Source organism: Neopsephotus bourkii, unplaced genomic scaffold, assembly GCF_033783945.1.
Source record: "Neopsephotus bourkii isolate Nb327-2 ecotype Australia unplaced genomic scaffold, CSIRO-AGI_Nbou_v1 NB_1678, whole genome shotgun sequence".
Taxonomy (NCBI): domain Eukaryota; kingdom Metazoa; phylum Chordata; class Aves; order Psittaciformes; family Psittacidae; genus Neopsephotus; species Neopsephotus bourkii.
The window spans coordinates 172,856-196,480 of record NW_026902152.1 but is presented as its reverse complement, the minus strand read 5'-3'; the positions used below and the strand labels follow the sequence as shown (position 1 = coordinate 196,480).

The window sequence follows — 23,625 nt, the reverse complement described above, 5'->3', positions numbered from 1 at the left end:
AGTTAGAGGGAAATTTAGATTTATATATGTGTTTACTGCAGTTACTGAGCTAGGCTGGTAATGAACTCACTAGGCTCACTTTAACTACTTCTTTTTGGGTTCTGCCTGCTAAATACATAGATGGATATGCATGTGTTCAGTATTGCACTCACTGTAGGCTTGGTGCCATTTGATTTATTGGCATATTTCATATAATCAATTACAAAGCTGCCAGTCAGACGGGCAGCTGGGATTGGTGTCTCAGGAGTGATTGTCTCCTGTCACGATAAAAAACAGAGCAGATAGCTGCTGTTCAGCTTCTGCCTTTATCTGGAATACAAGCCTGTGTCCTGACCTAGTTCCAAGGCATGTTGCCAAGTGTCATGAAGGGATGAAGAAGTCTGGGTAATGTGACATCACAATTTGAATTTCTAAATTCAGAATTTTTTGCCAGTGTGTGTGGTGAAATACAGTGAGGAAGGGGAAAGAGGGCTGGCCAGTGTGGTTTGTGTTATGCATTGTGCTCCTTCTGGATCTGTGTGCTGTATTCCAGTTTGGATGATTTCACCCTTCTGATTCTGCAGGAGATGAGCGTGGGCTATGCTAATGGCATCCGTGTGATGAGTATCACTCACACAGGAGAACCTGGATTCATGCTTTATATCCCCATAGAGGTAAGAGTATGCTGTAGCCTTAGCAAGGTAAAACAGTCACTTGCATGCATAATCAGAAACACTTCCAGGTTGGCCCAGGGTAAGGAAGCATGAGAAAGCTGCCTGCAGGAGGGGGAGGGGGTGGTTTCCCTGCTTTGTAGGGCATTCCAGTTCGAAAGACCTCTTGTACTCCAGCAGCAGAGCACAGCAACAATCCTGGTGATGTCGAATGCTGTTGCTCTCTCCTGGTGTTAGTTTGCAGCTCTGTGTGTCACCCTTCCTTTGCAGTATGCCCTTCATGTGTACAATGAGGTGATGAACATGGGACAGAAGTACGGGATTCGCAATGCCGGTTATTACGCACTCCGCAGCCTGCGCATTGAGAAGTTCTTTGCATTCTGGGGCCAGGATCTGGATGCTTTTACCACTCCTATGGAGTGTGGACGTGAGTTCCAGGTCAAGCTGGACAAGGTACACCACCATCTCCTGCACTAGAGTGGGTGGGAAGGCAGTACTGAAATGAAGAGGCCTCCATCCACGTAGACAGATGTCATTGTTACTGTGTACAGTGCATAACTGTAACCTGTGTTCTTGTACTTCAGGAATTCGCAAAAATACTAGAAGCATTCTGTCTTCCTCCTTTCTGGACTGCATTCCCAGTGATGGGTGCAGTATTCTGGGTCACTCCTGTGTGTGATGTGCAGTATGCTGGGGGGTGATGCATACTTTACAGATGCTCAGAGTTCATGTTTCTCGCAGTTGTTTTCCCAGTGTGATGAAGCAAAAGCCAGCCTGTGCGCCAGTGGGCATTTAATAATGTTAAATATGAGGACAAGCACCAAGAACAGATGCTTTCTATTTTCACTAAAACAGAGGAGTTCTTTATTTTTACTGAAACATAGAACAGCATAGAGTTTGATCTTCCTTTTGTGGTGGCAGGTGCTGTCACTGTCACTTGCTTATCTGCTTTTTGCATTCTTTGCATGAGCTGAAACAAATGCTTGAATCAGTTCAAGAAAGGAATGCAGTGATTGGGGATATAAATTTCATATGTTGTCACAGTTTCCCTCTGATTTGTAAACCAGGATAGACTTCTGGAACCAGAAAAAATCGCAAAAATTAGAACGGTAATGGGGTTTTTGCTGTGGTAAAAATGAGAATTATTTTTTTAAAGGCACATTTTCACATACATTTTTATGTCTTTTTAACATCTGGAACAATGGACATGACAGGAAAGCTGCTTTCTGAGTGAGCTGTTTGTGTATAGAAGCAGCTTGTCTTGGTAGGGCATAAGCTCCAAGCATAAACTGATCTTGTGTCATTAAACTTTTCTGCTAAAACTCAACAGATGCTACAGTTCATGTTCCTTCCATCAGCTGATGCTTCCTGTTCCCCACAGGGAATGCAGTTTGTTGGCCAGGAAGCGCTGCTGGAACAGAAGCAGAATGGTGTATACAAGCGTTTTACCATGTTCATTCTTGAGGACCATGACACAGATGCAGACCTCTGGCCCTGGTGGGGGGAGCCCATCTTCCGCAATGGCCGCTATGTGGGCAAGACCACCAGCAGTGCCTACAGCTACACTCTGGAGCGCCATGTCTGCCTCGGCTTCGTGCACCACTTTGATGAGAAGACAGGAGAAGAGCTGGTGGTGACAACTGACTTCATCAACCAGGGCGAGTATGAGATCGACATTGCTGGGCACCGCTTCCAGGCCAAAGCCAAGCTTTACCCCTTCAGCTCCTTTTTCACACACCGTCGCCGCAAGGATGAGATGGAACTGAGTGGCTACCAGGGGGAGTAGTCCTGACTAGACTAACCTGCTCCTTTTCCCAGGCTGGTCTTCTCCCACCATCTTCCAGTCCTTTCTCCTCACCCATATATTTCTTTCTTTTCCTTTCTTGTGTTGCAACTTTTAAACTTTTTCCAGTGTGTTAAATTTTGTATATTTTAAAACTTTAATTTTCAAGCTTTCCCAATCCAGTCTGTCTCCATCCTTCAGCCCTCTGCTTGCCAGGCTCTCCTGTGCCCCAGTGGATGAAGCACAGTGGCACAGATGCATCCAGAAGTCCATAGTAAGCCTGTACAGGAGTGAACCCCACCAGAGGCCCTAACCCTGTGGTGATGGGAAGGGTTCAGGTGAACCTTCCTGAGGACTTAAACCCTTCCTATCTCTTGGGAAGTGCAAGTGCAGTGCAAGGCATGAGACAGCAGCTCTTTGCTGCCTGTAGTTCAAATGAATGCTGTGACTTCCCCCTGCTCTCCACATATCACACCGTAGAGGGGTCGCTGCGTCAATGCGCACAGCAGTAGAATGACCTGCTGCCTCACTGGCATGAGACATAGGTTGTGAGAGCAGCAGCCAAGAGTCAGGTTTTGGTAGATTCCAGTTTTAAAGTGTGTTGTTTGTTGTTGGGATTGGATTCTTTGCGTGGGGTCACTGAAGCTTAAATGGCCTTCTATAAATAGAATTGAAGATCAGTATGTGCATTTCACATGTGTAAAGGGATGGGATTTGGTGGGGGGGGGATGTTTTATTAGCAAAAATAGTGATTTCTAACAAGGACAGCTGTTAGTGTTTAATGTTAATAGCATTGTTGAAATGCTGCTTCTGTTTCAGCTGCACAGTGTACAATCAATATGGGGATTTTCTTTTTTCTGTTTATGTGACTTGGTTAAGCTTGTCTGGGAAGGTTCATGTAAAACTTGTGTTGGTTTGGGGAACTTGAGCAGCAGGATGGGACATCTTGTGGTTTTAGCTGCCTGTGGTTATTTTGAAAGTAGAGGGAAAGACCCAGCATTTGTCTCACTTGTGGTGCTAATTTGTAAGAAACCCCAAGAAACCCCAGGTTTTTTTCTGGTGGTGAGAAAGCATCTCAGCAGCTCCTGCTGAACTTGAGAAGTTGTCCTCTATTTGTCTCCTCAAATCTGTTGCGCTTCTTACTACTTTCTCTTGGTAGTACCTCAGCTGAAAGGATTGAACAGAGGGAGTTAAGGAAGTGCAGCAGTGAGATTAAAAATTGCTTTATTTCAGCAAAGGTCTTTGTGTCATGCCTCTTGTACAGATGCTTCGGACAGTGCAGCTGGGACTCACCCCTTCTTCTGGTGTCAAAATGTGCTGATTGAAGCCTGACAGTAAATGGTAGAGAAGTGGGGGGATGCTGAATTGTGTTGTGCACGTTTACATCTTCTCCTTCTTCCCATTGTGAGCACAATCAAAAGCAAGGATTCTTTTTACTTACTTGAAAAGATCTGTTAAACATTTCCTCTGCCACTTGTGAACTCATCATGGTCTTTCTGCTCCAGCATCTTCCTGTCTGAAGTTCAGACACAACCTTGCACTCAGACACAACACTTGCCCTGTCAGCCATGATGAACACTTCGTCTATGACCTAGAAGCTTTTTGGGGCACTTTATTTTCCAGTTAAATGGCATCAGTAGAGTAAGTATGAGCCCAAAACCTTCCCTGGTTCTTTTTTGAAGTTTGCTTGCTGCTACTTGAGTTGCTCCAGGTCATGCTGTCAGTTGAGTCTGTGGTCTGTCTGTTCATGATCTACATTTTCTCAGCATGCGGAAAGAGTCAGATGGCCCTAAGGCAGCAAAAGTGAAAGTCCAAAACCATTACACCTTAAAAACAGGTTGTCAGAGCAAGCTTTCCCATCCAGGGTGACAAATAAGGGTGGAGAGTTGGGAAGGGAATTAAGGGTTTGTTCACATGGTGTATGAGGTAGAACATAAGCGCCATCTCTTCAAGCATGTTCTCCTTTGTGACTGGTGAATTCCTCTGTAGTATGTGACCACTTCAAGGATTTCAAACTTCTTTTTGAATTTACATCCAAAAATTCACTGCTTTCTGAAATGTAGTGATCATAGTAGAACAGATCCTTGAGATCTTGCATCCAGGAATGCTCTGCTTGGCTACTGTAGGCAGAGATTCCACTCAGAATCATAGAATCATAGAATAGTTAGGGTTGGAAAGGACCTTAAGATCATCAAGTTCCAAACCCCCTTCCATGAGCAGGGACACCTCCCACTAAACCATATCACCCAAGGCCTCGTCCAACCTGGCCTTAAACACTGCCAGGGATGGAGCATTCATAACCTCCCTGGACAACCTATTCCAGTGCCTCACCACCCTAACAGGAAAGAATTTCCTCCTTGTATCCAATCTAAACTTCCCCTGTTTAAGTTTTAACCCATTACCCCTTGTCCGACCACTACAGTCCCTAATGAAGAGTGCATCCCCAGCATCCCTATATGCCCCCTTCCACTTGATTGTCATTCCTTCCAAATTCTGCTATTTCTGCTCTTGGCATTGAAATTGCCTGGTGTGTTAGAATTAAACGAAAGGTTCATAAAGCATCTAATAGCAGTTTAAAATCCAGTCACTTCTCACATGTCTTTCCCACATAGATACTGTGAACCCACTATTCCCACAACGGATATGCATACCAAGGAGGATAGTGGGCTCCCTGTTGGTTTTATGGGATGTTGCTGTGCCTTCCCTATCCAGGGAAACAGGTGTTCAACCAAAGAGTTTTATACGTGATGCTTGGGATGAGTCTTCAAGCAGCCTTTCTGACTAGAGTTGATTGACCATTTGCTGCTGCTGAGGCATGATACTTCTCCCAAAGAAGACTACGTACAGTCCTGAGGTGAGCTAAAGTACTCAGTGCAACTCCGGATGAGAGGTTCATTCAGTTTGTTCTCTGCAGAGTTAGAACTAGTTAAGACCAACCTGGAAAGTTACCATGTGTCCTCTACCAACCGCTAGTTCCTGAAGTAGCATTATTTAAGTTGCAGCCAGATTAGATTCCTCTCTGAGATTATTTTTTTCTTTTCCCTGATTTATGGGTGCTTGTTAGTTCCTCAGACAACTTTTGGTACAGGTGTCTCTTCCCCAGCAGTTCTAACCAGAAAAGTGTGGTTTGTGAGCTACTTTTGTCATTATGTCTGGTTAGGTTTATTTTCTGTCTCGATCTTTTGACTTTTCAACACCAAAAATAGAGAATGAAAACAGTTTCCTGCCACATTGATAGATATAGCAACGCGCTCTGAAATGCTGTGTTTGCATTGTGCTAGGTGGTTTGGTAATTGTCAGTCTTGCAGCTCATTAATGCCTGCTCTGGCTTTCCCTGCTTGGAATTCTGATTCTTGTTTTATATCAGAAGCTTTAGTCTTCAGCTGCTGTTCAAGCTTAATTGATTTAATTTCTGGCAGATATTTTTAACCTTACAATGTTAAAGAATTGTTTGCCTTCACCAACTTGAATACTTGAAGGGGACAGTTGGGTAGTGTCTTTTAAAACAGTGCTAGATACTGAGGCTGAGGAAGGTCCATCTAATGTAGTGTTTTCTTCCAGAGGTATTAAACAGTGATGTAAAGCTCTAATCCCTTTATCTGAGGACTAAAAGTAGAGTGCCTAAAAAAGGAACAAAAACAGTTGAAGAGTTACCAACTTTAGTACACCTTTGAAATAGAAATTGGATCTTGAGAGGTGCTGTGACACCATCTTAGCATCTAAGATGTTAAATAACATGGTCTGTAAAGTTACACATCATGATTCTTGCCCTTAAAATGGCCTTAAAATGTTTTCTGCTGAGAAAGGTGGTTTGTTATCATTGTGCATCGTAAGGCAAGGGACATTGGATGGGAAACACCAAAATAGCATCCCCCTCCTCCACAGTGACAGAGGCGATGCCCTCATACTGAACTGAGGCAGCAGCAGTCTGCCCTCGTTTAGGTGTCGTGGGGTTGATGGCAGTTCTTCAAGTCTTGTGATCCAGAATGGGAACAATCCCATAGGTTTTGTTCATGGGAAGTTAATGGAAGTTTAATATGAGAATTTTTTTTTTTTTTTTTTTTTGCTAAAATATCATAGGTTGAGCATCCCTGCTCATTGCAGGGGGGTTGGACTGGATGACCTTTGACAGTCCCTTCCAGCAGAAACCATTCTCTGATTCTATAACCTGTGTTAGGATAAACTTATTGCCCACCAGGGATAAAAGTTAAGGGAAGGTGACCCGGGGGGAGATAGGCCACGAGGGGTGATACGCATTTGGCATGTGTAGGCTTGTTTTTTCTTACCCCAGAAGTCAGCATCTGTGGGAGTTTGCTGGTGTGGCAGTGCTGAGTCCATCTAAATCTATGGCATTCTGATACACTAGGAAGGGCTTTCTTGCCCCAGTGTTACTTGTAGCGTGAGGAACTGTGTAAGAGTTAGCAGCGTCTTCCATTAAATTCCTTTTTCCAGAGGTATTACGTTGTTTTATACTTGTTACGTCTTTCCCTAAGCTCTCATGTTTTGTTAGCCCCTGAACGAGTACTGAGAGGCTTGAGTAAAAGTGCTGTTAAAGGAAGTTGTTCATACTTAATGATCTGGGGATAAAATTAAAGCAGTCTACTTCGGAATGTTTTCTGTTTCAGGAGGGTGTGTTAAAGGGATTTTCACATTTGTATTTGCCAGACTTAATTTCTTGTTTTCTCTGTGTTGACTCCAGTGTCCAAATTTGATATGCCTTGTTGGAAAGTTCCTTCTCATTTTGTGGCAAGGAGGGAAGGTCATGTGAAGCTTCCAGTGCATTTCCAAGTCTTGCTGTAAGCTTGGATTCCTTCTTTCCCCTGCATTCAAGCTGCTGCATATCGTGTTGCTGTGCCTGCAACATCTCCAAACTTAGCCTGTGCTGCTGTAAGATCTCTCATGTGTAGATTCTTCTCTCATTCCACCTGATGCTTCATCGTCTGGACCAGGTTGGCTCTAGCTCTGTCTTTCTGCATTGAATTAGGCTCTTCAGCTTTCAGATAGGGCAGATACCAACATCCAGACTCCCAGGCAGGTTTGTGGCTGCTCTGTGTTCCACCATTTAACACTCCTGATCCCTGTGCCAGGGTTTTCCCACTCTCCTTAATACTTCTGTAATCTCTTTCCTGAGGCAGCTGAGCACATTGGTTCTTTCTGCCCATCAGAGCACAATGCACGGCGAAATAAAAACAGGCAAGGGGGTAGATGGCAGAGTGGCTGAGCTGAGGTGGAAGGAGAGGCGTGATTACGGTTTGATCCTTTGCCAGTTACTCACCCACTTAAGCCCAGCCTTGGAGAGAGGATCAGTCCTGATTCCCAGTTCAGGGAGCATCTTCCTCTGCAGCCTTAGTGCTGGACAAGCTCTGAGAGGCTGCCATGGCCTGGGGCAGATGAGGGACAGTGATGTGAGGAACTGGGAGCAGTGACACAGTTCATTTTCCAGCACACGTTTCCCCCTCATATTTCTTGTGGCAATGAAAGGAATGGTGCTGCACAGGGAGGTAGGGAGTGTGTACCTTCGATTGCTGACAATGTTTGTCTCTCTGGCACATAGAATCATAGAATCAGCAAGGTTGGAAAAGACCTTTAAAATCAAGTCCAGCCATTACCCCAGGACTGCCAGGTAACTGGGAGGGCACAGTGCTGCCATCGCTGCCCCTATCCTTCCAGGGCACTTTAACAAAATGGTCACTTTTTGGGAAGAAATCTATGAAAACAAGGTAGAAGTTTCCACATTTGTGGGAGGGAGTTTGCTTACAGGGCAGAAGTTGTTTTTATTTCAGACAGAAGGCTTGACTGCTGAGAATCCTATAGAATACTGGACTGGTTTGGGTTGGAAGGGGCCCAGTTCAGCCAGTTCCAACCCCCTGCCATGGGCAGGGACACCTTCCACTAGAGCAGGTTGCTCCAAGGCCCATCTAAGCTGGCCTTGAACACTGGGGGGGATTGGGGCAGCCATGGCTTTTCTGGATTTGTCTTCCCAAGTGATTTTATTTCAGTGCTTGGTCAGGTTAATTTCTGCTAATTTCAGGATGCTTTCTGTTTTATACTACCTTTTCCTTAACTGATTGATTGGATCTTTATTTTTAAAAAGCATTCAGTCAGGGAACAGGGCTTTGGGAAGCAGGGGATTGGTGTCAGCAGATGACTTCAATCTGTCTTTAAAAAGCATTCATAAATTTTCTTTGCACTTTAAATTTCCCTTAAGTGTCATGATGGTAGCATGCTTATAGCTCTCAGCAAGCGGAGTCTTTGCATTTGAGAGAGGAAAACCAACTTTAAATATTTGTAGATGCCTTAAAGGTTGAGATTAGGTGTTTGGGCCCTGGTTGTGCCTGTTGTTTGATTTTCCTCCTGGATTGCTGTGTGCTGAGCATGCAGAGCAGGTCCAAACCTTGGCGGGTATTTCTGAGTGTTTGTGGAAGCTGCTGTTGCACTGTGCTGCTGATCTGAGCCTGGAATTCCTACTGAACTCAGCTGAAAGAGCTTGGAGCTCCCGTGCCTGTACAGCTGTCTGGGCTTACACCTTCTCTTTCTCCCCCTCCCCTAGAAATGGATTTATTCACTGTGTCTCTCCAGCTCTAATGGGTGTTCCTGGGGTGGTGTAGAGTACTCTGTGAGTGTCCCATTGCATTAAAGGAAACAGTTCCCTGCTTGAACGTTTCGCTTCTGAATCAGCTGATGTTCGTAGGAGAAGCAGGAGCAGAGGGATTTTCTGCCACCCATAAGGTTTGTGGAGATGGCCTGGAGACTTCCCATCTCCCATTTGTCTCAAAGCTCTGCTGGGCTCCTGATGTCAGACTGGCTCTGAGCTACAGCACAAAACAAAGCGCTGCTTTGCAGGTACGACACGCTACACTGCCAGAGAAGCCACCTAAGCCACGCTTAGGGGAAGGAGCACGTGTGTGCTGTGAGTGCAGCCAGTTCCAGATTGGTGGCAGGCTGATGGTAATGCTTCCAGCATCTTCAGCAGGAGTCAGGGAAAACTTTTTGGTCTAGATGAGCTCCACGCTGCTGCTCCTGAGACAAGACCTTTTCTTTCTGTCTCTTTCTGCTCTGTCCTAGCTGTGTATGTGTGATGGCTTTTGCATACACAGCTGTTACAGGAGCCCTGAATTCTGCAGGAGAAAGTCTCCCTGTTCTTGGAAAAACACCTAGTGCATGTCTCCTGAGAGGAAACTGCCATCTGCACCAGTACCTCCCTTCTCCAGCGTTGCTTGCGGGTATCAATATACCGGTATGTGTCCAAAGCTCCTTCCTGCTCTTACCAGTCTCCAGAGTTTAGAGGGCTTGGAGGACTCCTGAAGTCTGCTGCTGCTGAAGTTTTAAGAACAACTGAAGTTTGAACCTGTGAAAACATTTTCCTAGTGCCTTACGCTTGTGAGTGTTGAGCAATGGATGTAGCTGAGGTGGGACAGAACGAGGAACAACTTCAGTAGCGTCGTTCCCCATTCACTTCAGTCATCTCCCTTTCCCCTTGCAGTGTTGTGGCAGGCAGACAACCACAGATCACCTCTAGCAGCCTGGGGATGCTTTTTTATACTTTCGAGATGTGGGGTTGTAGAAACCTCACGCTGTGTGGTTGCATTTGAGAGGAGTTGTGGTCTCACTTCTGCCAGTCTTGGATTCAAAGGGGTTTGGGAGAGACAAAGCTGCTCTGATGGCTAAACCCCATGGTGGAGGACATGGGCAGCTGTTCCCCAAGCACACAAGTCAGGGTGAGTTTGCTGCTGTCCATTGAGGCCATGTTATATATGCTGTACTTATTTCATGCTTTATTTCATGTTTTGATTGGCCTAAATGTTGCTTGGTTTGTATATTAATAAAGAGGCATTTTAACTACTCCTGAAGTTGGTGGTTTGTTGCGCAGGAGCTTCATGTGTACTTCAGGATCCAAACCCCTGGTTATCTGGATGGGATCCTGCTGGGACTCTGGGCCTGTTGCAGGGTCCAGCCTTTGGGAGCTGAGAGCTGGAGCCTCTGTTTTAGGTTCCAGGGAGGGTCAGGAGAGCCATAGCAGACATGGGTGTAAGTTCTACATCACCTAATGGTGTGCTCTGGCTGGAGCAGTGGTGTCAGGCTCTGCTGCTGGGCAGCTCCTGCTTTGCTGCAAAAGTGTAAATCACAACTGGTGGCTCATGTCCAGGCCTAATGGAGAGGAGAGCAGAGCATCCTCCCAGCCCCACCAATCCTCCTGCTCCCTTTCCCTCCTTTCCTGAAATGAAAGGTGTCCCTGCCTGTGGCAGGGGGTTGGAACTGGATGAGCTTTAAGGTCCCTTCCAACTCAAGCCATCCTCGGATTGAAATGTGGAGTGTCTTGAGCTAAAACACATTTCTAAATCAGTGTCTTGCCTCCCCTCAAGGGTTCTGTTGGAGGTGCCATTGCAGGAATTGCTTCTTGCTGCCCTGTCTGGTATTTGAAGGCTAGTGGGTCCTCAGTCCCACTGTTCTCCACCCCAAACCCATTACCCTGGTACAGACAAAGCAGTGTGTTGGCCTGGCGAGAGCACAGGATACAGGGGACTGCTCTTCCCTCTGTAAATGTGACAATCCTCACAAAGCTGTTCTGTCTTTTTGCCTTTAGAAGATAGAACATGCGGAAAGGAAAGCAACAGAGGGAAGAAAACTGGCTTCGGTGTTGCAGGTTTGCAGGACTCCCGGGGTAACGGTCGGACTTGATGATCTTAAAGGTTTTTTCCAACCTGGTTGATTCTAGGGTTCTATGCAGCCGGCAGGGCTACCAGAAGGAAAACACAGCGCAGTTCTGATGCATGGTTTTTATTGTCTTTTCTTAAAAAAAAAAAAAAAAAAAAAAAAGAGTTGTTTTAAGGTTTTAAGACAGTTGTGTGCAGAAATATCCCATGTACACAGAGGCTACAGGCGAAGGCACCCCCCTGCTCCCAGCCCTATCTCAGAGCTCTGGTGTCTCTCCCCACAGGGTGGGAAGTGATGGGTGCTCCATCAGGCACTGTGTGATGAAGACCAAGCCTGGGCACCTCCTCTCTGCCCACAGCCTCTGCCTGACACCTCCTCTATGTACAGTACAGTGGTATTCATCACAACGGCTCCCTGCCAGCCGTGCAGCATCCTCCTCCTGTGCCTGGCCAGCAGCTGCTGTGCCAGAGAAACAGAAGGTGCAAGTCCTAGCGGGACAGCTTAAATAAACATAATAATTAAAACCCCAAAGGGGGTACGGGAATGAAATCAGCCCAATAAAAATACTGTCAGGGCAGCAAGGAGCCACAAGCAAGCCAGACGCTGGCACTGTGCTGCCAATGCATTTCGTACCTGGGTTTGGTACCCAGTGCCTCCGCTTGCCCTGTGATTGTCTGGCCTGGCCCTGGGCATGGTCAGCCTTGTCACGCTGGATTTGGCCTCTCCAAATGCCATTTGCCTCTCTGTCTGTATGCCCCAGCAGCACGTCCCAGCTGAGAGCCAGCCCTGCACAAGGAGGGAAGCAGTTCTGACTGCCGGATAACTCTGCCAAGCCCCCACCACAGGCAAGGGAGCATGCACAGCCTGGCGCAGCTGACAGGAGGTGGTCAAGGCACTCATTGTTGCTCGTGGTTTTGTGGGTTTGGTTTTCTTCCCCTAAAAAAGGGAGAAACGACCCAGGGAGGTGGAGACTGGGGCTCGCTGCAACCTGTCTCCATGTCACGGGGTTTGAAGCGGGGCTTGGGGCCAGCTCTGGTGGTCACAGGTCATGGATGGGCTGCTTGTGCTTGTGTGGCACCGTTTCTATCAAAACCCACCATGAAACTGAGGGGATCAAAGCCCTGTGGACAGAAAAGATGAATTTCCCCCAGCCCAGGGGATGCTCAGCGCCTGCTCCAGGTGACCCAAACCCTCCTGTTTCACGATTGCAGAGAGAAACCTCAGGAAAAAAAGAAAACTGACACAGAGAAGCAGGGAAGAGGCTGCTGCAGGAAAGCCTGATACAAAAGGGTAAAAAAGGGTAAAATCACAAAGGGTAAAACCCCTATGGTGATTGTTCCTCAAACAGCTATTGCAACCTGGGATCCAGCCCCACAACCCCTCCTCTGTGGGGCTTGTGTCATCACCATGCCAAGCATCAAGAGTGGTCACCAGCTGTGCAGATGGGTCCCTCTCTGTGGTACCTTTTCCATGGTTGCCTTTTTCGTTCCAGCATCTTCTAAAACCACACCAACCTAAACCCAACCCATCTGCCTGGCTGACCCGAATAAAGTGGTTTTGGTTGCATCTTTGGGGAGGCACTTCCCTTCTGCATCTGTCCCATGCCACAGGAAACCCTGGGGACCCTGAGGACAGTGGCTGGACCAGGCTGGTATCAACAAAGTCCCAACTTCATAAACAGAGCAAAGACTTTGGGATTTCAGCTTCTCACCGGAGCTGTCTGTAGCAATGCGAAAGCAAAAGCACAGTTTGTTCACCCACTAAAGCTATCTCTAATCTGTTATTTTTCCCAACCCAAAAGCCAAGGGAAAACTTGTCTCCTCCCCTCTGGTGGGACTGGAGCTGCTGCTGCATTCTGCATCCCTTGAGCATTCTGCAAGCGCTCGCAAAGCCCAGTCCAAGGGCCAGGGCTGCTGTTCCTTTGGGGTTCTTAGCTGCCTTTTGCATGGTCACCCCTGAAATCTGTCCTACCCTCCCTCAGTCCTCAGACAGAGGAGCAGGGGTGACCAGCCCTGGAGCCAGGATTCCTCTCTGTCTCCCAACCTGGCCATGCCAGCAGCCAAGAGCCTGCAGCAGAGCATTGGCTTCCCGTGGCCACCAGCTCCCCGTGGTGGGTCTGTACGATCCAGCTGCACCAGGACCTACTGGACATGTTGGGAGGGAGCCTTCCCTGGGGAAGCAACAGGGGCGGCTGCTCCAGGTGAGTAAAAAAAACCCATATCAAAATAAAGGAAGCAAGAAGCAGCTGTTCCACCAGTGAGGCTGCTGGGCAACCAGGTCTCCCTCAGCCCAGACGCGATGCTCGGGTGCTCCCCAAGGTCAGCCGGCTTTGGTGGTTGGGGTTGTCGTCTTGTTTTAAAAAGAGCAGCATTTGGTTTGACTGTAACGAGACGCAAGGCGGCGGCGGCCGCCATCAGTCACTGATTGTGTTCACAAATCCTTTCTCAGCTGGGTTTCTTAATAATAATAATTAAAAAAGCAGAGGGTCTCCTTTAGCTCTAAACCTGGCTGGCTGCTGAGGCACCGAGCAAGGCCAGGCTGGTTCCAGCAGTGCTCGGGAGAGAGCCGGGAGCCAGGCAGGCTCAGCTCCCCCGGTACACCTCGATCTTGCTGGTTTTGGACAGCATGTCGACGATGTGCGCCTCGAAGTCGGCGTCGTGCACTCCCGTCTTCCTGAACTCCCCGGCGTAGCGGTTGTTCTCCCAGTAATGGTGCCAGTTACCCCGGCTGTCAGCGCCAAACCCGAAGACGTTCACCTGCAGATGTGAGGAGGGGGATGAGCCAGCCATGACCCTCAGTGGGCTGGGGACCCCCCTTGGATAAGCATCCACAGTGCTGCTGGGGGGGGGTATCACACCATACATCCCTCTGTTTGGCCTTTGCACCCTTCAAAGGTGCCCATCAGCACGAGGGTGCCCATCACCGTAGTGTCAGGCAACTGAAGGTAGTGAAACTGCTGCAGTTGGACCCAAAGAAGTCACCTTCCTCCTTATCCCAGCAAGGTTCAGGGTCCCAGCAAACCCAGCCCATGCCAGCCAGGTCCCTGCAGCCCAGAGGAAGACCCCACACACCTCGTCACAGACGTGGAGGGCAAAGAAGAGCACCAGCATGCCGGTGGAGGGGTAGCGCCCGTGGTGCTCCGTCCAGCGGTCGTGGATGTACTTGAAGAAGGCAGGATTGTAGATCTGCACCTGGGAGGACACGCGGGGTTTACTGCTGGAGCCAGGGCTATATTCCCCTTGGCATCAGTACCCTGGGAAGGACCACCAAGGTGTGCACAGGGACCCCAGGAGAAGATGGGGTGAGGGGGGCCATGGCCAAACAGGTGTTCATCGCAGCATAGGAATGAGCCCTCCTTACCTTTTCTTTGTCCACCCGCAGAAAAGGCTTCACAGGTGCGTACGTGCTGGGAAGAAAATGGAGAGGCAGGTGAGCAACCGGAGGCCCCATGTCCTTCACCCCCGAGCTGAGCTACTGGCGGTTGGGATGCTCCGGGAGGAAGGAACCAAGGGAGGAACCCAGAGGAGATGCCCCAGTGGTAGGTGAGTGACCAGCTCAGTGCTGCGGGTGCCAGCCGTGTACTTACAACCTGATCTGGCCGGTGGAGAGGGCACTGGCGATCCAGAGCAGGTCCAGGGTTTTGAAGGGCACCAGCACGAAGCTGACATTAGCAGGCAGGTTCCTGGCACTCTCAGGGTACATGAAGTGGTGTGTGGTCCGACTGCCCACATCACCCTCGAAACCCACCGTGGGTGCCTGGTTCATCCTAGGGAAAGAGCAGGGAAGGTGACACCCCCTTCCCAGCCACCCTGCTCCCTTGCAGATGACATGGGTGTACCCTGTGACCTGCCAAAGGCTGCCAAGGGGCAGTTTCCCAGCCCGCTGATGCTCAGGGTGCTGGGATGAGCTGGTGGTCCCCCCAGCCAGCCCAGGGCAGGTGGCAGGGCTGGATCCACTCCAGCACCCAGCAGAACCCATGCATAACTGAGCAGCTGGAGCAGGGGGAACCCCTTGGAACCTGCAGACCAGGAAAGATGCCGCTGAGGTGCCCAATGGGAACTCAGCACCCACCAGTGCGGCTGGCATCACCTCATGCCTCTGTGCTGGCTGTGGGGCTGAGGGGGTCCCCTGCCCTCACCGCATGATGAAGTCATGCCCGTCGATCTCTGGCCCATAACCGGAGCCACGCAGGTTGCCTGAGTTGCCAACCACAGCGCAGCGACGGCAGTGGCGTGGGTCACGGGAGCGGTAGGGATCCTCGCCTGGCACAATCTGGAAGAGCTTGCTCAGGACCTCATGTGTGTTGTGGGACTTGAACTGGGGCTGCAGCATCTGCGAGGGGTGGAGAAGGGTGCGGGGTCACCAGCCCGTGTCAGACAAAACTCCCCGCGCAGGAGGTGTGGGACACAGATGTCTCCCTGCTCACCAGCCACCACCTCTGGACATCAGGTGGCAGGTCCATGTTGTCCTTGGTCCACACCGGGGACACGGCACCATCGAAGCGCGCATCAAACCAGTCAGCAGCCCCAGCCTCGTCGGCCGGGCAGCGACGGCAAGCGCAGCCCCGGGGGTATGGGCCCCCCTTGCTGAGCCGCTGCATGCCGGCGTAGCCAGGCACCAGCTTCACCCGGTGGATGCCGCCCAGCCCGCCGGGGTCCAGGTAGGCAATGCTGTGGTGGGAGTAGGTGAAGAGGAGGGACATGACGAAGACGAGCAGGAAGGCGGTCGAGAGGAAGCAGAAGCGCAACGAGCACTTCATGGTCAGCGAGCGGCTGAGCCGGGGAGGGCGCCCGCTCCGGCATAGGGCTGGGGCACAGGGTGCAGGATGGCGTCAGCCGGCCAGCTAGAGTCCCTGTGGGATACAGAGCTTCAGTTCACTGCGGCGGAACGGGGGGGACGTGGAGTCCCCAGCAGCCACCACGTTGGGCTCTTACCTGCTGGGCTGCAGCTTTCCATCCGCGTGGTGCAGCTGTGGGGAGAGTATGTGCTGCTGGGTGCGGGGTCCAGCACACTCAGCACACCGGGCTCAGCCACGGCACCATGCCTTGGTGGCAGCTCCAGCTCCAGGTCCTGGTCCTGGCTGGCTTTCAGCTGTGATAGTGCTCATTATTCCCTGCGTTCAGTTGATCTGCTGGCGCACTGCCCACCACCACCGGCTCAGGAACATGGCCACCACGATACCAGCCTGGAGTGGGAAGGAAGGGACGATGTGTCAGGCCTAGGGATGGCGATGCACATGGCGAAGCTGAGGGGTGCACTGAGCAGGAGGAGGGTGCTGGGGGGCCACGGGGTTTGCTAATTCCCATTGAGCTTCGCAAAATGCCACCCAGCCCATCCCCAGAGGAGACAAGCTGGTGTGAAGCGAACAGATGCTCCTCGCTAGCAGCACCGGGGGAGCTCCCAGGCTGTGCCCTCCCCCTCTCTGCCAGACAGAGGTTGAACCATGAGTTCACCTCTGGAGCTGTACAAGTGGCTCCTTGCTGAGGCTCAGTCCTTCTCCACCACCAGGCCACAAGCAGCCCCTCCAAACCCCTCTTCACCAGCTGCTGCTGCTGTCGACAGGCAACAGCCGTGTCACAGCCCCACGGGGGCCCTACGGGTACCAACACCACTGTCCGCTGTTCCCCCCATGTGGCAGTGTCCCTCGGGAAAGGTCACTGTGGAGGCTTGTGATCCCAACGGTTAAAAATAGCTGGGGCAGAGGTGCTGGTGCCTGCACCAGGGGAGGAGCGGGGGAGGCAGAGCCAGACCCTCCTCAGCCAGAAACCCACAAAATAGCTGAAAATCCCCTTTTAAGACAGCTGCTGAGCTGCGGCGGGGTCCATCACCCCGAAAAGGGGAGGAAGATGCCAGGGCAGGACCCCCCCATGGCAGCATCGCCTCCAAAGCTCAGCACTGGCCCCAGTTAGGACAGTGCAGAGGCCAGCAGCACCGATTAGGACCTAGCAGGCACCAGGATGCTTCTTTCCTATAAAAAGACATCCTATGCAAGATCACAGATTTCTTGTCAGGGTTGGAGGCTGCTGAGCACCCCCAAAAGCTCCTTGCTGGGATGGGCAAGACATAAGCATGGCCCAAAAAACCCAACCCCCCCAGCCCATCACACAGACAGCTCCTGCCCAGATCATTATGAACCCACAGTCAAGTGTCTGTCCAAGGGATGACAGCTTTTACAGAGACAGACAATAGGTGCGCGTCCCTGGCATGATTGTTGTCCAAGTCTCTTCCCTGTCTCCAGGGGTATTTAATGTCTCTGTGGGACACACACAGCGCACAAGTGACTGCAACGAGGTTTTGGGCTGCTGCCAGTGGAAAACGCAGGGGTGTTTGTTAACGGAGGGTTACATCAAGGGGCATTTGGGACAAAGCCAGTCAAAAGCTCTATATCCCCTGCAGATGCACCACGCTGGAAGGTTTTGGAGGCAAATGCCAATTTTGGGCTCTTTTTAGCTGTGCCATGGCAGGGACGCCAAGCAGGATGGGCTGATCCCCCTTCCCCTGCTGCCGCTGCTCTACATCCCATGGGGCTTCATAAAGGCTGAAGGAAATCAGCCATCACGTGCTTGTGGTATTTTTGTTCCTGGTGAAAGGGGGAAAACTCCCTTTCCGGCTCCTCAGCCCAGCTGCGTCCTGCCTGCCACATCCTGGCATCTGGAGCACGTTTTGTCTTGGGCCTCCCAGACCTGCCCCCAGTGGGAAACCATCCTCCAGCCCAGCACCCTGAAATCCCAGCGGCTTGTTTGAGTCATCCATTCCCCAGCAGGCGCTGGTGGCTGCTGCCATCTGCACCGGTCCTTACAGACCCCAGCAGGGACACAGCACCTACACATCCAGTCATACCCCAGCATTAACCGTACCACCGCTGCCAGCTCCCAAAACCCAACCCAACCTGTCACTGCCAAATGAAACCCCACTGACCAGGGGCAGTATTCTTAAGGGTATTCTTAAAATAACAGAGAATTTGGGGACTTGTTCTGTGGTGAGTGAGCCCAGCAGCTCAGCAATACCGCTAAATGTCCTCTCGCTCCCAAATTCATCCCCAGGTCTCCTTAAATGCCTCCTGAAGACCAAGGGCTCATCAAACACGAGTTTCTCTTTGATGGCAAGACATAATGAAGCAAGGCTATTAAAAGGGCCCGCTGCTTTTACAGTTGGATGATTTTTTCCCATCATATCATCTTTCCTTTTGGGATGTATAAGGCTTAATTTCAGGATGAATTCTGGAGAAAGGTGACTGACAGCCCAGGGGCCTGGAGGATGTCTTCCCCTTCCCCTCGGTTGTAACACCACTGAGCACATCCCCAAGCCGGCTTTCTTTTAGGTCTTTTCGTCTTTTTGTCTCATTTCTAAGATATCCTGAGGCTGTTGCACTGACTTCCTTGCTGGTAAGCGACAGGGTGGGCACAGGAAGGAGCTGTCCCCAGGAGACAGGGGTCACCCTGCCTGGGGCCGGTGAGAAGAGGCACAGAGGAGCAGAGGCAGCATTGCCCACACCGGCTGCTGCTCCACAAAGGCATGCTGGGGCTGGGAATTCCCTCCAGGAGTCATCAGGAAACACATCCCTGAGTATCCAGGTGCCACCCTTCCCACAGCCCCTTTGCAGGGATGTCACCTCTGCCACTGCCAAACCAGTGACCGGGTGCTGGAGCTGTGCCTGGCTTCTGTAGGTGGAAGAGGGGGCAGTGTGTGGGGATGGCTCCGCCTCGGACCAGCATTCCTTTTGCTGTCATGGATGGAAAAAATGAGATTTAGCGATTTTTTTACTTTAACAGGAAGGGAATTGAATCTTCTCCTTCAGCCCCAGGAGGAAATACAAAGTCATGATCCGTCCTTGTTCCAGGCCTGGCTTCAGCAAGCAGAATTACTACAAAAACTCAAAACCCCTCAAATTCACTTTTTTTCCACAGCCCAACTGGCTGCCCAAGGTCGCAGCCCCCCCCCCCCCTCGGCGCTGCTTTAGCTGGGGCCGTCAGCTCATGTTAGCTTGGAATGGTGACCAAGAATCTGCCGGAGGCAGCATGGGAAGGGGCAATGCTCCTGTCCTTCTGCATCAGTTGGCTTCCAAATCCAAACTGAGACCCAGCAAGAAAAGCATGGTTAATTAAATACGTCCTTTCCTGCACTGTTCACCCAGAGGGATCATAATTTTCCCCTTTATCCTTTTTTTTTTCCGCTCTGGAAGGTGGATGGGAAAGGAAGCAAGCCCAGTGTTGGTGCTTTTTCTCCCTGTTAAGTGATGCCACAAAGGGCTGATGGCACCAGGGATTAACAGGAGAAGCCAATTTCATGGGTTAAGCCATCGCCACCACCTGACAGCAGTAAGGACCAGGTAACTTATTCTTTATCCTTTTAATTAATCATACTCTTATCAGCCAGCTCAATCAGCTAATGGAGCCCAGTTAATTGGTTGCTGGCCGTGGCAGCAATTCCAGGGTTTCCTCGTGCCCAGCATCCGGAGAGGTTATTTCAGGCTCATCCCTCAGCACTGGGATGAGGCCAGGAAAGAGCCTGGGAGGCCAAATACTCTGCATGGAGCTGGGACAGAGCCAACTGCTGGTGAGGTCGTTTCCTATGGGATTTGGGGGTGCAGGGGAGGTGCCAGCAGTGGGAAAGCTCAGAAAGGGATGCTCCCACCCTTGTGGTTGGAAGGGGCTTGCAACATCCCTGCACTCCAGGGTGGTTGATAAGCCCAAGGCCGCGCTCTCCATGTGGCCTCATTATGCCCAGGTCGCTGCACTGGAGGCAGAGGACAGGAAGTCCCTGCTCAGTTTGATGCAGTGGAGAAACTGCCCTCCCCCGGCCTCGAATGCGTGCAGGGCCAGCCCTGCTGCCCTGCACCCCCAGGCACCTACTCCGGAGCCCCCGGTTTGCACCAGCTGCCTCACTGCTGGGTACTACCGACCTGGGTACCAGCAATCCACCAGGTCACATACCACCAGGTCGGGTACCACCAAGCCACCAGGTTGTGTACCACCACCACATCAGATACCACTGGTCTGGGCACCATCGAGCTGAGTCACACTGAGCACCCAGGCTCAGGCTGGCTAGCAGATGGGGTGGCCAGCGAGCCCCAGCAAGAGCAGAGGAGGCAGAGCCTGGTGCTCACCACCACCCACTGCTTCCTCTCCTTCATCCTCCCTCCAGCTCCCCATGCAAAGCACTCCAGAGACACCCCCAAATTGGTCTCCCCCTGTCCTCAGCCACCTGGAAGGATGTGGCACACTGCAGCAGGCATGGTCCCCAGCAAGGGCAGACTCCTGCTCCCCTTCATCACCAGCACCCAGCAGGGGGGAACTGCTCCCCCTCCACTGTTACAGCACATTTTCCCCAGCCATAAGGCTCATGATCCATGCCTCACCGGGAAAAAATGTGCAGGAGTGCAGGATGGGCCAACACCAGGCTGGGGAGCTGACTCCAGCCATGGCCTTTTGCCCAGGGAAGGCAAGCAGGGATGTGAGGCCCCCACTGCATCCCTCTCCCTGGAGCTCAGCAGCTCCAAGGATGGGAAGCGGTGGAAACCCGAAGGCTTTGAGGTCCGGTTGATGGGTGCTGTGACTGAAAGCTCCCTTTCTCCCGCAGGACACAGCCCAAGCAGAGAACTGCAACCTGCTTTGCTTGTGGGCAGGGCTGAGAGGACCTTGAACTTGTTAGTAAAATTGTACCTAGGAGATTTTATCACAAGGATGTTAGGAAAGGCTCCATCATCGATCCCAGGACAGACCAGCAACTGCCAGGGGCTCCCATTAGGTGTAAAATAAGAGCAGGACCCAGTGAGGGAACCCAGCTTCTCCTCCCTGCTAGCCAGGGCTCTGCTTGGATGCTTAGAAGAAGGAGCATTTGCATATGCCTAATTAGCCCAATTATGGCTGCAGATCAAAGGTCCTTTGCTGGGGACATGGTGGCACCCATGGCAAAGTGCCTGCCCCTTGCTCTGGTTTTCCAAGAGTTACTGTCACTGGCGTTACTTTAGAGCCCCATCACTGAAAGGAAAAAATACAGATTATATATATTTGTTATTAAACATGTTACATACGTTTACATGTATTCACCATTCATCCGTATGTGGTTTGGGGAGCATCTCTGGGGGCTCTGCCACAGACCCAAGGCCCACATTTCTTGCAATCTCCAAAAAAATCTTTCGGGACGTGCCAATGGCAAAGGGGAACTTGGAGCTGAGAGATCCCCTGGAGCCCAAGACGGAGCTTCACAGCCTCTCCCACTACATCCCAGGCCCTCAGGGACCAGCAGGCTCTGATAAATCACAGCTCATTGGGAAGCACTAAAGCCAGCCCAGCCACTGGAGAGCAATTAGCAGTTTGCACTCTTGCAAGAATTAAATGCAGCGGGAGGAGATGAAAGCCATTAAGCCGCTGGAACCTTGGCATGGGCCAAGCTGGGGCGGCATCTGAAGTGCCAAGAGCCGTCGGGAAAACCATTTCGCCCTTGAAGCCACCAGTGCCTTTGGCCAAAAAGTGCCAGTCTGGAGTTGTTTGGGCAAGAAAATTCAAGCCCAAGTCAGTTCACCCAGTGTGTGGTTGCCAGGGCTCTCCTCTCCTGCCTGTTCTCCTCTCCCTGCCTGACTCCAGCGCCAGTGAGACGTGGGCGAGCAAGCAGAGCGCGTCTTGCCATTCCCAAGAACCGCCATGAGCTCCTTGGAGGAGAGGGAAAGGCTTTTGACAGGCAGCTGCTGCAGGCAACCGGCAGCGGGGCTGCTGCTCACTGCCAGATGGGGACAGACAGACAGACAGACAGGCACGCGCATGGTGGGTTGCAGGGGACGGCAGCTTCCTCTTCCCGCCCCAAGCATCACTGCTGCAGACGCAACATCTGGCTCTAATAAAAGGGGAAGAAAAAGGCAAACCAAGCCCAAAGCGCTGAGCAACTTCCTGTCACAGCTCACTGCCTCGGGATGGCTGGGATGTAGCCAGTGCTGCTGCTCAGGGCCATGCTGGAAAAGGGGAGATCCGCAGATAACGGAGAGCAAAACTACCTCCACCAGCATGGAGCCCACACATCCTCCTGGAGGGAAACACTGCAAGTTTGGGGGCTCTGAGGTTATTTGGTTTCACTCAGCCATGTTTTTCCCTTATTCACAGAAAGAGGGGACGTGGCCCTTTGTCCAGTCCAAGCTTCCTCACTGCCCAAGCACCCTCCTCATACCCCAAAATCCTCCTGCTGGCATGGGGAGTCCTCGCTCTGGGGAAATATCTGGGAACTTTGTAATAAACGCTCTGGCTTCACAGCTGGAGCCCCAGCAAAACCTCACCTTCTCAGCAGCACCCAAGCCCCCAGCGTGCATGGGGACCCCTTGCATCCCCAGGCCCTGAAAGCTCAGCTCCAGCGCCCCAAGAGCCGTCCTTTGGCCGGGGAGACATCTCTAACCCCGGCGGGTTGGAGGCTGACCGGCTCCCAGCCTGGCACCGCCACCCCGCAGACACAGCCGCAAGCAGGGGACATGTTCCTGCTCGGTGACATAGTTTCCAACCCTGTCCCCAGGGCCGCTCGCGCTGTGTTTGTGAAATACTGGCTGCCACTACCCCGGCGAGGACGCCGTATGTCACGCAGCCATGTGTCACCCTGCTGCTGAGGGACCTCACATGCACACTGTCACTGCTGGGGACTGGGGGCACCCTCAGACAGCCTCCCCCCTTACTCCGGTCCCCGCTGTAGCCACCCCAGCTCTGCCCCCAGCACCCCCCACCGGGGTGCGTGCCCTGCGCAGCACCCCAGGACACTCGGCTGGAGAGGGCCAGCTCCCCGGGGAGCACCCCCAGCCCCGACCCCCCATTCCAGGGCCAAGCATCCTCCGCGGGGCTGGCACCGCGGGGCCCGGGCCAGCACATCCTCGCCGGGGCCGATCCCAGTACATCCCGGGTGCGTGCTCCCCAGCAACGGGGCAGCTCCCGGCCACCCCTCCCCGGCGCACCCCGCGATTCCCCGGGCCCGCTCTCCGCCGCTGTACCTGGCTCGGCTCCTGCACGGCCCCGACTCCGGGCGCACCCGGGCCCCTCCGCCGCCGCTACAGACGCTGCTGCCGGCCCCTCGTTCGGCGCCGCACCCTCCGCGCCGCGAGGGGCCGTGCGGGGCCGGGCCGTGCGGGGCCGGGCCGGGCCGTGCCGTGCCGCGCCGTGCGGGGCGGGGGATCTGGCCCGGCAGCCTGGGAGATGTAGTCCGCGGCCGCCCGGGGGGCTTGTGGGACTTGTAGGAGGAGAGCCCACCCGGCCCACCGGCACCTCTGGTGTCTGTCCCGGTGCACTGCCCGGCGCATCGGCAACCCCCGGTATAACCTCCCGGTACCCACCGGCGCATCGCAACCCCCCCGGCATCCATCCTGGTATCCACCCGGCTCGTCGGCGTCCGTGGACGCCCTGTACCCCTCCCTGGTACCCACCCCCGTACCCACCCCGACACATCAGCACCTCCTGGTACCCACCCCCGCACATCGGCACCCCTCGGTGTCCATCCCGCTACCATTCCCCCATCCCCATGCCAGTACCCACCCGACACATCAGCACTCCCCAGTACCCACGCCTGCAC

General features: G+C 52.2%; 2 protein-coding genes across 6 annotated transcripts in view; one reads left to right on the top strand and one right to left on the bottom strand.

The window, feature by feature from the left end:
* Positions 1-2,611, top strand: part of PDPR (pyruvate dehydrogenase phosphatase regulatory subunit) — a 29,697-nt gene extending 27,086 nt beyond the window's left edge. For all 3 annotated transcript variants that reach the window (XM_061375848.1, XM_061375846.1, XM_061375847.1), the window contains 3 exons: positions 564-653; positions 921-1,103; positions 2,032-2,611. In XM_061375848.1, the coding sequence (XP_061231832.1) occupies positions 564-653; positions 921-1,103; positions 2,032-2,436 (678 nt within the window). In that variant the 3' untranslated portion in view covers positions 2,437-2,611. The remainder of the gene's footprint in view (positions 1-563; positions 654-920; positions 1,104-2,031) is intronic.
* An 8,642-nt stretch (positions 2,612-11,253) lies between these two features.
* ST3GAL2 (ST3 beta-galactoside alpha-2,3-sialyltransferase 2) lies at positions 11,254-23,106 on the bottom strand. 3 transcript variants are annotated; one of them, XM_061375809.1, is made up of 8 exons: positions 23,051-23,106; positions 16,023-16,273; positions 15,515-15,940; positions 15,227-15,420; positions 14,675-14,854; positions 14,449-14,494; positions 14,160-14,279; positions 11,254-13,844 (listed from the first exon to the last, which is right to left on the bottom strand). In XM_061375809.1, exons 3-8 carry the CDS (start codon positions 15,845-15,847, stop codon positions 13,671-13,673), a joined length of 1,047 nt encoding a protein of 348 aa, XP_061231793.1. In that variant the 5' UTR covers positions 15,848-15,940; positions 16,023-16,273; positions 23,051-23,106; the 3' UTR covers positions 11,254-13,670. The 3 variants fall into 3 exon arrangements, with proteins under 3 accessions (XP_061231793.1, XP_061231794.1, XP_061231795.1); XM_061375810.1 differs by lacking the exon at positions 23,051-23,106 and having other exon boundaries at positions 14,678-14,854; positions 16,023-16,310; XM_061375811.1 differs by lacking the exon at positions 23,051-23,106 and having other exon boundaries at positions 15,515-15,758; positions 16,023-16,308.
* Positions 23,107-23,625: the final 519 nt, after the last annotated feature.